General features: G+C 48.6%; 1 protein-coding gene across 1 annotated transcript in view; it reads left to right on the forward strand.

The window, feature by feature from the left end:
- col5a3b (collagen, type V, alpha 3b) overlaps window positions 1-15,468 on the forward strand; it is a 116,840-nt gene that overhangs the window by 101,333 nt on the left and 39 nt on the right. The window contains exons 63-66 of the mRNA XM_037543190.1: window positions 12,234-12,346; window positions 13,215-13,283; window positions 13,366-13,599; window positions 14,765-15,468. The exon at window positions 14,765-15,468 is cut by the window's right edge and continues 39 nt beyond it. Coding sequence (XP_037399087.1) covers window positions 12,234-12,346; window positions 13,215-13,283; window positions 13,366-13,599; window positions 14,765-14,911 — 563 coding nt within the window. The 3' untranslated portion in view covers window positions 14,912-15,468. The remainder of the gene's footprint in view (window positions 1-12,233; window positions 12,347-13,214; window positions 13,284-13,365; window positions 13,600-14,764) is intronic.

Below are 15,468 nucleotides of genomic sequence, written 5' to 3' on the forward strand. Positions count from 1 at the left end.
TGAAACAGGGGCTGTACTGAAGGGACAGTGAAACAGAGAAAGTGCTGAAGGGACAGTGAAACAGGGGCTGTGCTGAAGGGACAGTGAAACAGAGAATGTGCTGAAGGGACAGTGAAACAGGGGCTGTACTGAAGGGACAGTGAAACAGGGGCTGTACTGAAGGGACCGTGAAACACAGAATGTGCTGAAGGGACAGTGAAACAGAGAATGTGCTGAAGGGACAGTGAAACAGAGAATGTACTGAAGGGACAGTGAAACAGGGGCTGTACTGAAGGGACAGTGAAACAGGGGCTGTACTGAAGGGACAGTGAAACAGAGAATGTGCTGAAGGGACAGTGAAACAGGGGCTGTACTGAAGAGACAGTGAAACAGAGAATGTGCTGTAATGACAGTGAAACAGGGGCTGTACTGAAGGGACAGTGAAACAGGGGCTGTACTGAAGGGACAGTGAAACAGGGGCTGTACTGAAGGGACAGTGAAACAGGGGCTGTGCTGAAGGAACAGTGAAACAGGGGCTGTACTGAAGGGACAGTGAAACAGGGGCTGTGCTGAAGGGACAGTGAAACAGGGGCTGTACTGAAGGGACAGTGAAACAGGGGCTGTACTGAAGGGACCGTGAAACACAGAATGTGCTGAAGGGACAGTGAAACAGAGAATGTGCTGTAGGGACAGTGAAACAGAGAATGTACTGAAGGGACAGTGAAACAGGGGCTGTGCTGAAGGGACAGTGAAACAGGGGCTGTACTGAAGGGACAGTGAAACAGAGAATGTGCTGTAAGGACAGTGAAACAGTGGCTGTACTGAAGGGACAGTGAAACAGGGGCTGTACTGAAGGGACAGTGAAACAGGGGCTGTACTGAAGGGACAGTGAAACAGAGAATGTGCTGAAGGGACAGTAAAACAGGGGCTGTACTGAAGGGACAGTGAAACAGGGGCTGTGCTGAAGGAACAGTGAAACAGGGGCTGTACTGAAGGGACAGTGAAACAGGGGCTGTGCTGAAGGGACAGTGAAACAGGGGCTGTGCTGAAGGGACAGTGAAACAGGGGCTGTACTGAAGGGACAGTGAAACAGAGAAAGTGCTGAAGGGACAGTGAAACAGGGGCTGTGCTGAAGGGACAGTGAAACAGAGAATGTGCTGAAGGGACAGTGAAACAGGGGCTGTACTGAAGGGACAGTGAAACAGGGGCTGTACTGAAGGGACCGTGAAACACAGAATGTGCTGAAGGGACAGTGAAACAGAGAATGTGCTGAAGGGACAGTGAAACAGAGAATGTACTGAAGGGACAGTGAAACAGGGGCTGTACTGAAGGGACAGTGAAACAGGGGCTGTACTGAAGGGACAGTGAAACAGAGAATGTGCTGAAGGGACAGTGAAACAGGGGCTGTACTGAAGAGACAGTGAAACAGAGAATGTGCTGTAATGACAGTGAAACAGGGGCTGTACTGAAGGGACAGTGAAACAGGGGCTGTACTGAAGGGACAGTGAAACAGGGGCTGTACTGAAGGGACAGTGAAACAGGGGCTGTGCTGAAGGAACAGTGAAACAGGGGCTGTACTGAAGGGACAGTGAAACAGGGGCTGTGCTGAAGGGACAGTGAAACAGGGGCTGTACTGAAGGGACAGTGAAACAGGGGCTGTACTGAAGGGACCGTGAAACACAGAATGTGCTGAAGGGACAGTGAAACAGAGAATGTGCTGTAGGGACAGTGAAACAGAGAATGTACTGAAGGGACAGTGAAACAGGGGCTGTGCTGAAGGGACAGTGAAACAGGGGCTGTACTGAAGGGACAGTGAAACAGAGAATGTGCTGTAAGGACAGTGAAACAGTGGCTGTACTGAAGGGACAGTGAAACAGGGGCTGTACTGAAGGGACAGTGAAACAGGGGCTGTACTGAAGGGACAGTGAAACAGAGAATGTGCTGAAGGGACAGTAAAACAGGGGCTGTACTGAAGGGACAGTGAAACAGGGGCTGTGCTGAAGGAACAGTGAAACAGGGGCTGTACTGAAGGGACAGTGAAACAGGGGCTGTGCTGAAGGGACAGTGAAACAGGGGCTGTACTGAAGGGACAGTGAAACAGGGGCTGAGCTGAAGGGACAGTGAAACAGGGGCTGTGCTGAAGGGACAGTGAAACAGGGGCTGTACTGAAGATACAGTGAAACAGGGGCTGTGCTGAAGGGACAGTGAAACAGGGGCTGTACTGAAGGGACAGTGAAAAAGAGAATGTGCTGAAGAGACAGGGAAACAGGGGCTGTGCTGAAGGGACAGTGAAACAGAGAATGTGCTGAAGGGACAGTGAAACAGGGGCTGTACTGAAGGGACAGTGAAACAGGGGCTGTACTGAAGGGACAGTGAAACAGGGGCTGTACTGAAGGGACAGTGAAACAGAGAATGTGCTGAAGGGACAGTGAAACAGGGGCTGTACTGAAGGGACCGTGAAACAGAGAATGTGCTGAAGGGACAGTGAAACAGGGGCTGTACTGAAGGGACAGTGAAAAAGAGAATGTGCTGAAGGGACATTAAAACAGGGGCTGTACTGAAGGGAGAGTGAAACAGGGGCTGTGCTGAAGGGACAGTGAAACAGGGGCTGTACTGAAGGGACAGTGAAACAGAGAATGTGCTGAAGGGACAGTGAAACAGGGGCTGTACTGAAGGGACCGTGAAACAGATAATGTGCTGAAGGGACAGTGAAACAGGGGCTGTACTGAAGGGACAGTGAAACAGGGGCTGTGCTGAAGGGACAGTGAAACAGGGGCTGTACTGAAGGGACAGTGAAACAGGGGCTGAGCTGAAGGGACAGTGAAACAGGGGCTGTGCTGAAGGGACAGTGAAACAGGGGCTGTACTGAAGATACAGTGAAACAGGGGCTGTGCTGAAGGGACAGTGAAACAGGGGCTGTACTGAAGGGACAGTGAAAAAGAGAATGTGCTGAAGAGACAGGGAAACAGGGGCTGTGCTGAAGGGACAGTGAAACAGAGAATGTGCTGAAGGGACAGTGAAACAGGGGCTGTACTGAAGGGACAGTGAAACAGGGGCTGTACTGAAGGGACAGTGAAACAGGGGCTGTACTGAAGGGACAGTGAAACAGAGAATGTGCTGAAGGGACAGTGAAACAAGGGCTGTACTGAAGGGACCGTGAAACAGAGAATGTGCTGAAGGGACAGTGAAACAGGGGCTGTACTGAAGGGACAGTGAAAAAGAGAATGTGCTGAAGGGACATTAAAACAGGGGCTGTACTGAAGGGAGAGTGAAACAGGGGCTGTGCTGAAGGGACAGTGAAACAGGGGCTGTGCTGAAGGGACAGTGAAACAGAGAATGTGCTGAAGGGACAGTGAAACAGGGACTGTACTAAAGGGACAATGAAACAGGGGCTGTGCTGAAGGGACAGTGAAACAGGGGCTGTGCTGAAGGGACAGTGAAACAGGGGCTGTACTGTAGGGACAGTGAAACAGGGGCTGTACTGAAGGGACAGTGAAACGGGCTGTGCTGAAGGGACAGTGAAACAGGGGCTGTGCTGAAGGGACAGTGAAACAGGGGCTGTACTGAAGGGACAGTGAAACAGGGCCTGTGCTGAAGGGACAGTGAAAGGGGCTGTGCTGAAGGGACAGTGAAACAGGGGCTGTACTGAAGGGACAGTGAAACAGGGGCTGTACTGAAGGGACCGTGAAACAGAGAATGTGCTGAAGGGACCGTGAAAAAGAGAATGTGCTGAAGGGACAGTGAAACAGGGGCTGTACTGAAGGGACAGTGAAACAGGGCCTGTACTGAAGGGACAGTGAAACAGGGGCTGTGCTGAAGGGACAGTGAAACAGGGGCTATGCTGAAGAGACAGTGAAACAGGGGCTGTGCTGAAGGGACAGTGAAACAGGGGCTGTACTGAAGGGACAGTGAAACAGAGAATGTGCTGAAGGGACAGTGAAACAGGGGCTGTACTGAAGGGACAGTGAAACAGGGGCTGTGCTGAAGGGACAGTGAAACAGGGGCTGTACTGAAGGGACAGTGAAACAGAATGTGCTGAAGGGACAGTGAAACAGGGGCTGTACTGAAGGGACCGTGAAACAGAGAATGTGCTGTAAGGACAGTGAAACAGGGGCTGTACTGAAGGGACAGTGAAACAGGGGCTGTACTGAAGGGACAGTGAAACAGGGGCTGTACTGAAGGGACCGTGAAACAGATAATGTGCTGAAGGGACAGTGAAACAGGGGCTGTACTGAAGGGACAGTGAAACAGGGGCTGTGCTGAAGGGACAGTGAAACAGGGGCTGTGCTGACGGGACAGTGAAACAGGGGCTGTGCTGAAGGGACAGTGAAACAGGGGCTGTACTGAAGATACAGTGAAACAGGGGCTGTGCTGAAGGGACAGTGAAACAGGGGCTGTACTGAAGGGACAGTGAAAAAGAGAATGTGCTGAAGGGACAGTGAAACAGGGGCTGTACTGAAGGGACAGTGAAACGGGCTGTGCTGAAGGGACAGTGAAACAGGGGCTGGACTGAAGGGACAGTGAAATGGGCTGTGCTGAATGGACAGTGAAACAGGGACTGTACTATAGGGACAGTGAAACAGGGGCTGTACTGAAGAGACAGTGAAACAGGGGCTGTGCTGAACGGACAGTGAAACAGGGGCTGTACTGAAGGGACAGTGAAACAGAGAATGTGCTGAAGGGACAGTGAAACAGGGGCTGTACTGAAGGGACAGTGAAACGGGCTGTGCTGAAGGGACAGTGAAACAGGGGCTGTACTGAAGAGACAGTGAAACAGGGGCTGTACTGAAGGGACCGTGAAACAGAGAATGTGCTGAAGGGACAGTGAAACAGGGGCTGTACTGAAGTGACAGTGAAACAGAGAATGTGCTGAAGGGACAGTGAAACAGGGGCTGTACTGAAGGGAGAGTGAAACAGGGGCTGTGCTGAAGGGACAGTGAAACAGGGACTGTACTGAAGGGACAGTGAAACAGGGGCTGTACTGAAGGGACAGTGAAACAGGGGCTGTACTGAAGGGACAGTGAAACAGGGGCTGTACTGAAGGGACAGTGAAACAGAGAATGTGCTGAAGGGACAGTGAAACAGGGGCTTTACTGAAGGGACAGTGAAACAGTGGCTGTGCTGAAGGGACAGTGAAACAGGGGCTGTACTGAAGGGACAGTGAAACGGGCTGTGCTGAAGGGACAGTGAAACAGGGGCTGTACTGAAGAGACAGTGAAACAGGGGCTGTGCTGAAGGGACAGTGAAACAGGGGCTGTACTGAAGGGACCGTGAAACAGAGAATGTGCTGAAGGGACAGAGAAACAGGGGTTGTACTGAAGAGACAGTGAAACAGGGGCTGTACTGAAGGGACAGTGAAACAGAGAATGTGCTGAAGGGACAGTGAAACAGGGGCTGTGCTGAAGAGACAGTGAAACAGGGGCTGTGCTGAAGAGACAGTGAAACAGGGGCTGTGCTGAAGGGACAGTGAAACAGAGAATGTGCTGAAGGGACAGTGAAACGGGCTGTGCTGAAGAGACAGTGAAACGGGCTGTGCTGAAGGAACAGTGAAACAGGGGCTGTGCTGAAGAGACAGTGAAACAGGGGCTGTGCTGAAGAGACAGTGAAACAGGGGCTGTACTGAAGGGACCGTGAAACAGAGAATGTGCTGAAGGGACAGTGAAACAGAGAATGTGCTGTAGGGACAGTGAAACAGGGGCTGTACTGAAGGGACAGTGAAACAGAGAATGTGCTGAAGGGACAGTGAAACAGAGAATGTGCTGAAGGGACAGTGAAACAGGGGCTGTGCTGAAGAGACAGTGAAACAGGGGCTGTGCTGAAGAGACAGTGAAACAGGGGCTGTACTGAAGGGACCGTGAAACAGAGAATGTGCTGAAGGGACAGTGAAACAGAGAATGTGCTGAAGGGACAGTGAAACGGGCTGTGCTGAAGAGACAGTGAAACGGGCTGTGCTGAAGGAACAGTGAAACAGGGGCTGTGCTGAAGAGACAGTGAAACAGGGGCTGTACTGAAGAGACAGTGAAACAGGGGCTGTGCTGAAGGGACAGTGAAACAGGGGCTGTACTGAAGGGACCGTGAAACAGAGAATGTGCTGAAGGGACAGAGAAACAGGGGTTGTACTGAAGAGACAGTGAAACAGGGGCTGTACTGAAGGGACAGTGAAACAGAGAATGTGCTGAAGGGACAGTGAAACAGGGGCTGTGCTGAAGAGACAGTGAAACAGGGGCTGTGCTGAAGAGACAGTGAAACAGGGGCTGTGCTGAAGGGACAGTGAAACAGAGAATGTGCTGAAGGGACAGTGAAACGGGCTGTGCTGAAGAGACAGTGAAACGGGCTGTGCTGAAGGAACAGTGAAACAGGGGCTGTGCTGAAGAGACAGTGAAACAGGGGCTGTGCTGAAGAGACAGTGAAACAGGGGCTGTACTGAAGGGACCGTGAAACAGAGAATGTGCTGAAGGGACAGTGAAACAGAGAATGTGCTGTAGGGACAGTGAAACAGGGGCTGTACTGAAGGGACAGTGAAACAGAGAATGTGCTGAAGGGACAGTGAAACAGAGAATGTGCTGAAGGGACAGTGAAACAGGGGCTGTGCTGAAGAGACAGTGAAACAGGGGCTGTGCTGAAGAGACAGTGAAACAGGGGCTGTACTGAAGGGACCGTGAAACAGAGAATGTGCTGAAGGGACAGTGAAACAGAGAATGTGCTGAAGGGACAGTGAAACGGGCTGTGCTGAAGAGACAGTGAAACGGGCTGTGCTGAAGGAACAGTGAAACAGGGGCTGTGCTGAAGAGACAGTGAAACAGGGGCTGTGCTGAAGAGACAGTGAAACAGGGGCTGTACTGAAGGGACCGTGAAACAGAGAATGTGCTGAAGGGACAGTGAAACAGAGAATGTGCTGTAGGGACAGTGAAACAGGGGCTGTGCTGAAGGGACAGTGAAACAGAGAATGTGCTGAAGGGACAGTGAAACAGGGGCTGTGCTGAAGGGACAGTGAAACAGAGAATGTGCTGAAGGGACAGTGAAACAGGGGCTGTGCTGAAGAGACAGTGAAACAGAGAATGTACTGAAGGGACAGTGAAACAGGGGCTGTACTGAAGGGACAGTGAAACAGAGAATGTGCTGTATTGACAGTGAAACAGAGAATGTGCTGTAGGGACAGTGAAACAGGGGCTGTGCTGTAGGGACAGTGAAACAGGGGCTGTGCTGGAGGGACAGTGAAACAGAGGCTGTGCTGAAGGGACAGTGAAACAGAGAATGTGCTGAAGGGACAGTGAAACAGGGGCTGTGCTGAAGGGACAGTGAAACAGAGAATGTGCTGAAGGGACAGTGAAACAGGGGCTGTGCTGAAGGGACAGTGAAACAGGGGCTGTGCTGAAGGGACAGTGAAACAGAGAATGTGCTGAAGGGACAGTGAAACAGGGGCTGTGCTGAAGGGACAGTGAAACAGAGAATGTGCTGAAGGGACAGTGAAACAGGGGCTGTGCTGAAGAGACAGTGAAACAGAGAATGTACTGAAGGGACAGTGAAACAGGGGCTGTACTGAAGGGACAGTGAAACAGAGAATGTGCTGTATTGACAGTGAAACAGAGAATGTGCTGTAGGGACAGTGAAACAGGGGCTGTGCTGTAGGGACAGTGAAACAGGGGCTGTGCTGGAGGGACAGTGAAACAGGGGCTGTGCTGAAGGGACAGTGAAACAGAGAATGTGCTGAAGGGACAGTGAAACAGGGGCTGTGCTGAAGGGACAGTGAAACAGAGAATGTGCTGAAGGGACAGTGAAACAGGGGCTGTGCTGAAGGGACAGTGAAACAGAGAATGTGCTGAAGGGACAGTGAAACAGGGGCTGTGCTGAAGGGACAGTGAAACAGAGAATGTGCTGAAGGGACAGTGAAACAGGGGCTGTGCTGAAGAGACAGTGAAACAGAGAATGTACTGAAGGGACAGTGAAACAGGGGCTGTACTGAAGGGACAGTGAAACAGAGAATGTGCTGTATTGACAGTGAAACAGAGAATGTGCTGTAGGGACAGTGAAACAGGGGCTGTGCTGTAGGGACAGTGAAACAGAGAATGTGCTGAAGGGACAGTGAAACAGAGAATGTGCTGAAGGGACAGTGAAACGGGCTGTGCTGAAGAGACAGTGAAACGGGCTGTGCTGAAGGAACAGTGAAACAGGGGCTGTGCTGAAGAGACAGTGAAACAGGGGCTGTGCTGAAGAGACAGTGAAACAGGGGCTGTACTGAAGGGACCGTGAAACAGAGAATGTGCTGAAGGGACAGTGAAACAGGGGCTGTGCTGAAGAGACAGTGAAACAGGGGCTGTACTGAAGGGACCGTGAAACAGAGAATGTGCTGAAGGGACAGTGAAACAGAGAATGTGCTGTAGGGACAGTGAAACAGGGGCTGTGCTGAAGGGACAGTGAAACAGAGAATGTGCTGAAGGGACAGTGAAACAGGGGCTGTGCTGAAGGGACAGTGAAACAGAGAATGTGCTGAAGGGACAGTGAAACAGGGGCTGTGCTGAAGAGACAGTGAAACAGAGAATGTACTGAAGGGACAGTGAAACAGGGGCTGTACTGAAGGGACAGTGAAACAGAGAATGTGCTGTATTGACAGTGAAACAGAGAATGTGCTGTAGGGACAGTGAAACAGGGGCTGTGCTGTAGGGACAGTGAAACAGGGGCTGTGCTGGAGGGACAGTGAAACAGGGGCTGTGCTGAAGGGACAGTGAAACAGAGAATGTGCTGAAGGGACAGTGAAACAGGGGCTGTGCTGAAGGGACAGTGAAACAGAGAATGTGCTGAAGGGACAGTGAAACAGGGGCTGTGCTGAAGGGACAGTGAAACAGGGGCTGTGCTGAAGGGACAGTGAAACAGAGAATGTGCTGAAGGGACAGTGAAACAGGGGCTGTGCTGAAGGGACAGTGAAACAGAGAATGTGCTGAAGGGACAGTGAAACAGGGGCTGTGCTGAAGAGACAGTGAAACAGAGAATGTACTGAAGGGACAGTGAAACAGGGGCTGTACTGAAGGGACAGTGAAACAGAGAATGTGCTGTATTGACAGTGAAACAGAGAATGTGCTGTAGGGACAGTGAAACAGGGGCTGTGCTGTAGGGACAGTGAAACAGGGGCTGTGCTGGAGGGACAGTGAAACAGGGGCTGTGCTGAAGGGACAGTGAAACAGAGAATGTGCTGAAGGGACAGTGAAACAGGGGCTGTGCTGAAGGGACAGTGAAACAGAGAATGTGCTGAAGGGACAGTGAAACAGGGGCTGTACTGAAGGGACAGTGAAACAGAGAATGTGCTGAAGGGACAGTGAAACAGGGGCTGTGCTGAAGGGACAGTGAAACAGAGAATGTGCTGAAGGGACAGTGAAACAGGGGCTGTGCTGAAGAGACAGTGAAACAGAGACTGTACTGAAGGGACAGTGAAACAGGGGCTGTACTGAAGGGACAGTGAAACAGAGAATGTGCTGTATTGACAGTGAAACAGAGAATGTGCTGTAGGGACAGTGAAACAGGGGCTGTGCTGTAGGGACAGTGAAACAGGGGCTGTGCTGTAGGGACAGTGAAACAGAGAATGTGCTGTAGGGACAGTGAAACAGAGAATGTGCTGTAGGGACAGTGAAACAGGGGCTGTGCTGTAGGGACAGTGAAACAGAGAATGTGCTGTAGGGACAGTGAAACAGGGGCTGTGCTGAAGGGACAGTGAAACAGAGAATGTGCTGTAGGGACAGTGAAACGCGCTGTGCTCTAGGGACAGTGAAACAGAGAATGTGCTGAAGGGACAGTGAAACAGAGAATGTGCTGTAGTGACAGTGAAACAGGGGCTGTGCTGAAGGGACAGTGAAACAGGGGCTGTGCTGAAGGGACAGTGAAACAGGGGCTGTACTGAAGGGACAGTGAATCAGGGGCTGTACTGAAGGGACAGTGAAACGGGCTGTGCTGAAGGGACAGTGAAACAGAGAATGTGCTGAAGGGACAGTGAAACAGAGAATGTGCTGAAGGGACAGTGAAACAGAGAATGTGCTGAAGGGACAGTGAAACAGGGGCTGTGCTGCAGAGACAGTGAAACAGAGAATGTACTGAAGGGACAGTGAAACAGGGGCTGTACTGAAGGGACAGTGAAACAGAGAATGTGCTGTATTGACAGTGAAACAGAGAATGTGCTGTAGGGACAGTGAAACAGGGGCTGTGCTGTAGGGACAGTGAAACAGGGGCTGTGCTGTAGGGACAGTGAAACAGGGGCTGTGCTGAAGGGACAGTGAAACAGAGAATGTGCTGAAGGGACAGTGAAACAGGGGCTGTGCTGAAGGGACAGTGAAACAGAGAATGTGCTGTATTGACAGTGAAACAGAGAATGTGCTGTAGGGACAGTGAAACAGGGGCTGTGCTGTAGGGACAGTGAAACAGGGGCTGTGCTGTAGGGACAGTGAAACAGAGAATGTGCTGTAGGGACAGTGAAACAGGGGCTGTGCTGTAGGGACAGTGAAACAGAGAATGTGCTGTAGGGACAGTGAAACAGGGGCTGTGCTGAAGGGACAGTGAAACAGAGAATGTGCTGTAGGGACAGTGAAACGCGCTGTGCTGTAGGGACAGTGAAACAGAGAATGTGCTGAAGGGACAGTGAAACAGAGAATGTACTGTAGTGACAGTGAAACAGGGGCTGTGCTGAAGGGCAGTGAAACAGGGGCTGTGCTGAAGGGACAGTGAAACAGGGGCTGTACTGAAGGGACAGTGAATCAGGGGCTGTACTGAAGGGACAGTGAAACGGGCTGTGCTGAAGGGACAGTGAAACAGAGAATGTGCTGAAGGGACAGTGAAACAGAGAATGTGCTGTAGTGACAGTGAAACAGAGAATGTGCTGTAGGGACAGTGAAACAGGGGCTGTGCTGTAGGGACAGTGAAACAGGGGCTGTGCTGTAGGGACAGTGAAACAGAGAATGTGCTGTAGGGACAGTGAAACAGGGGCTGTGCTGTAGGGACAGTGAAACAGAGAATGTGCTGTAGGGACAGTGAAACAGGGGCTGTGCTGTAGGGACAGTGAAACAGAGAATGTGCTGAAGGGACAGTGACACAGGGGCTGTGCTGTAGGGACAGTGAAACAGAGAATGTGCTGAAGGGACAGTGACACAGGGGCTGTGCTGTAGGGACAGTGAAACAGGGGCTGTGCTGTAGGGACAGTGAAACAGAGAATGTGCTGTAGGGACAGTGAAACAGGGGTTGTGCTGTAGGGACAGTGAAACAGGGGCTGTGCTGAAGGGACAGTGAAACAGAGGATGTGCTGTAGTGACAGTGAAACAGGGGCTGTGCTGAAGGGACAGTGAAACAGAGAATGTGCTGAAGGGACAGTGAAACAGGGGCTATGCTGAAGGGACAGTGAAACCGGGGCTGTGCTGTAGGGACAGTGAAACAGGGAATGTGCTGAAGGGACAGTGAATCAGGGGCTGTGCTGTAGGGACAGTGAAACAGAGAATGTGCTGAAGGGACAGTGAAACAGAGGATGTGCTGTAGTGACAGTGAAACAGGGGCTGTGCTGAAGGGACAGTGAAACAGAGAATGTGCTGAAGGGACAGTGAAACAGGGGCTGTGCTGAAGGGACAGTGAAACCTGGGCTGTGCTGTAGGGACAGTGAAACAGGGAATGTGCTGAAGGGACAGTGAAACAGGGGCTGTGCTGTAGGGACAGTGAAACAGGGGCTGTGCTGTAGGGACAGTGAAACAGAGAATGTGCTGAAGGGACAGTGAAACAGAGGATGTGCTGAAGGGACAGTGAAACAGAGGATGTGTTGTAGTGACAGTGAAACAGGGAATGTGCTGAAGGGACAGTGAAACAGAGAATGTGCTGAAGGGACAGTGAAACCGGGGCTGTGCTGTAGGGACAGTGAAACAGGGGCTGTGCTGTAGGGACAGTGATACAGGGGCTGTGCTGAAGGGACAGTGAAACAGAGAATGTGCTGTAGGGACAGTGAAACAGAGAATGTGCTGAAGAGACAGTGAAACAGGGGCTGTGCTGAGGGGACAGTGAAACAGGGGCTGTACTGTAGGGACAGTGAAACAGGGAATGTGCTGAAGAGACAGTGAAACAGGGAATGTACTGGAGGGACAGTGAAACAGGGGCTGTGCTGTAGGGACAGTGAAACAGGGGCTGTGCTGTAGGGACAGTGAAACAGGGACTATAAAGTGGTGTCCATGCTGTAGGGACAGTAGAGCAAGCTGACTGGTTCACCTGACTGTCACTGTTCCTCCTGTGTTTTCCAGGGGTGTATTGGATTGATCCGAATCAGGGCTGCCACAGAGACTCGTTTAAGGTGTTCTGTAATTTCACAGCAGAGGGGGAGACGTGCCTGCAGCCCCACAGCAAATTCCAGATGGTGAGAGATCTTCTACATTATTGAGTGGTGTGATAAGTGATTCACAGGTTTGTGAGACAGCTCTGCTCTGAACAATTTACTGGTTTATTGCAAATAATTGACAGGTGTGTTCTAAACAACCAACTGTTGTGTTCTTAGTAATTGACTGGAATGTTGTAGGTGATTGACAGGAATGTTGTAGAGGATTGACGGGAGTGCTGTAGATGACTGACAGCAATGTTGTAAATGATTGACAGGAGTGTTATTAGTGATTGACAGGAGTGTTATTAGTGATTGACAGGAATGTTGTAGGTGATTGACAGGAATGTTGTAGGTGATTGACAGGACTGTTGTAGATGATTGACAAGAGTGTTGTTAGCGATTGACAGGAATCTTGTAGGGGATTGACAGGACTGTTGTAAAAGATTTACAGGACTGTTGTAGATGATTGACAGGAGTGTTGTTAGTGATTGACAGGAATCTTATAGGTGATTGATAGGAATGTTGTAGGTGATTGGCAGGACTGTTGTAGACGATTGACAGGAGTGTTGTTAGTGATTGACAGGAATGTTGCAGGTGATTGACAGGACTGTTGTAGATGATTGACAGGTTTGTTGTTAGAGATTGACAGGAATCTTGTAGGTGTTTGGCAGGACTGTTGTAGGTGATTGGCAGGACTGTTGTAGACGATTGACAGGAATGTTGTTAGTGATTGACAGGAGTGTTGTTAGTGATTGACAGGACTGTTGTAGGTGATTGACAGGAATGTTGCAGGAGATTGACAGGACTGTTGTCGGTGATTGACAGGAATGTTGTAAATGACTGACAGGAGTGTTGCAGATGATTGGCAGGTGTGTTGTAAGTGACCGACAGGTATATTTGTTTGCAGGTGAAACTGGCTGCATGGAATAAGGAGAAGCCTGGTTCCTGGTACAGCCAGTTCAGGAAAGGCTCACAGGTGAGTGCTCTTACCTGTGATGAATAAGAGGACTTACTTGATTTTGTTACTCATCTTTTCTGTTCTTTCCTCCCTCCTATAGTTTACTTATATAGATGCTGATGGTAATGAGGTCCATGTGGTCCAGCTTGGTTTTCTGAAGCTGCTCAGTGCAACAGGCAGGCAGTCCTTCACTTATCTGTGTCAGAACTCGGCTGGCTGGCTGGATGGCGCCACCCTCAGCCACTCACGCACACTGCGCTTCAGAGGCAGCAACGGACAGGAACTCACACATATGAATGCCCACTACATCCAGCCCAGCTACGACAGCTGTCAGGTGAGTCTATAGACCACTGTACCCCCATCTCACCAGACATGACACACCAGGCATCACAGAAATTGTGAAAAATGAATGTTATGACAACATTGTTGGTGACTGTTTTGTTTTCATCATTTAAAGCCAGTTGAAGTTTTGTTAGTACATATTCTGTATATGCAGGGAAGTTGTTATTTGCGCCAAAGAGGATGACAGAGATTTATTTAATGTTTTAAGCTTTCAAATACTTTTAAAGCACTTTCTTCTGTTGCTATTTACTATTAGTATGACTATTTAGTACTGCTGTTGATATTTAGTATTAGTTTTAGTATTAATGTGCCATTGAGAATTAGTATTTGTATTTATTGAACTTTTTTAGCAGAATGGGCTGTTACTTGAGACGCACTCTGTTCACAAGGCTACATGACACCTACATAAGGTTGTCATTACAACTGACATAACCCTACATAAATTTATATTCGCTTTATAGGTTACATTTGCCAATTTTGATCAAAGTCAGCTAAAGTAGACTTTACAACAGACGACACCTGTTGTAATAGGCATTTATAAACAGTTATGTAGGGTTATGTTAATTGTAATGACAACCTTATATTGTGTCATGTAGCCCTATGAGCAGCACCCTACAGTAAAGTGTTACCAGTATTATTATAAATTGTTATTATTATTAATTAATATTATGATTAGCTATTAAACATAATTATTATTGTCTTTAAGGGTACGCTTGACCATGATTATTCCAGTAAGTTTTCAAAGGGTGTAAAATGCTTTTTAGGCCAGCCCTATTATTATTATTATTATTATTAATAATAATAATAACAATGATAATAATAATTTTGCTGTTGTTTATTGTTCTTGTTTTTCTGTGTAACAGCAAAAAAATTAACTATTTTATTTTAAAATGAAAACTTTAAAAATAGTTTGTTGTTTATTGTTATATATTATTATTCTTTTATACAATTCTTTGGATGTTGTTGAAGCATTATTACTATTATTACTGCTAATAATAGTAATATCCATAACTATATATATATAGCTGTCTAGCGATAGCTTCAACATTATTATTATTAGAATAATAATAATAATAATAATAATAATAATGGTATTCATAGTTATGTGTAGAGGTAGCTTTAACTAAGTCAATGAGCTGGGGTGTTTTGTCTTGCAGTCTCGGACGGGTCAGGGCCAGACGGTTTTGGAGGTGAATGCTCCGGACTCTGACATCCTGCCTATCGTAGATGTGGCTGTGTCTGATTTCGGAAACCCGAAACAGAAATTTGGCTTTAAGGTCGGGACGGTGTGCTTTAACGGCTAACGCTGGAGTGAATGGGAGAGAGAGAGGAAGAGAGAGAGAGAAAGAGAAAGAGAGAGAGAGAGAGAGAGAGAGAGAAAGAGAGAGAGATTGGTGGAGAGACACACACAGAGACTTTACAGACACCTGGAGTGTATTTATGCAGCCCTGCAAAGGGGCGTGGCCAATCCCATCAGGTGTTTTTGTTTTATAATTTTATTTTTGTTTTTTATTTTGTCCTGAACTCTCATTACTGTATTGCTTTTGTTTACCTCATAATTATTCTTTCCTATTGTAATAAGTTGTTGATGTTTTTATTTCCTTTTTAAAATATTTGATATTTGTTTGTCTGAATGTTATGTAACCACGGTGCTAAACAAAATCGCATTTGAACTTGTTTACATTTTTATATAAGATACATTTAATGCATTCTGGGAAACACAAGTAAAGCTCTTCACCATTTACCATGTTGTTTTTTGAAGGTGAATGTGCTGAAAATGTGCTCTGAATTTCAGATAAACATGAAAACAAACACAGCCATGTCAGGATTTGAAATAATAATAGTGTTTATTGGAGAAAAT

This window comes from Pygocentrus nattereri, chromosome 12 (assembly GCF_015220715.1).
Source record: "Pygocentrus nattereri isolate fPygNat1 chromosome 12, fPygNat1.pri, whole genome shotgun sequence".
NCBI classification, from domain to species: Eukaryota; Metazoa; Chordata; class Actinopteri; order Characiformes; family Serrasalmidae; genus Pygocentrus; species Pygocentrus nattereri.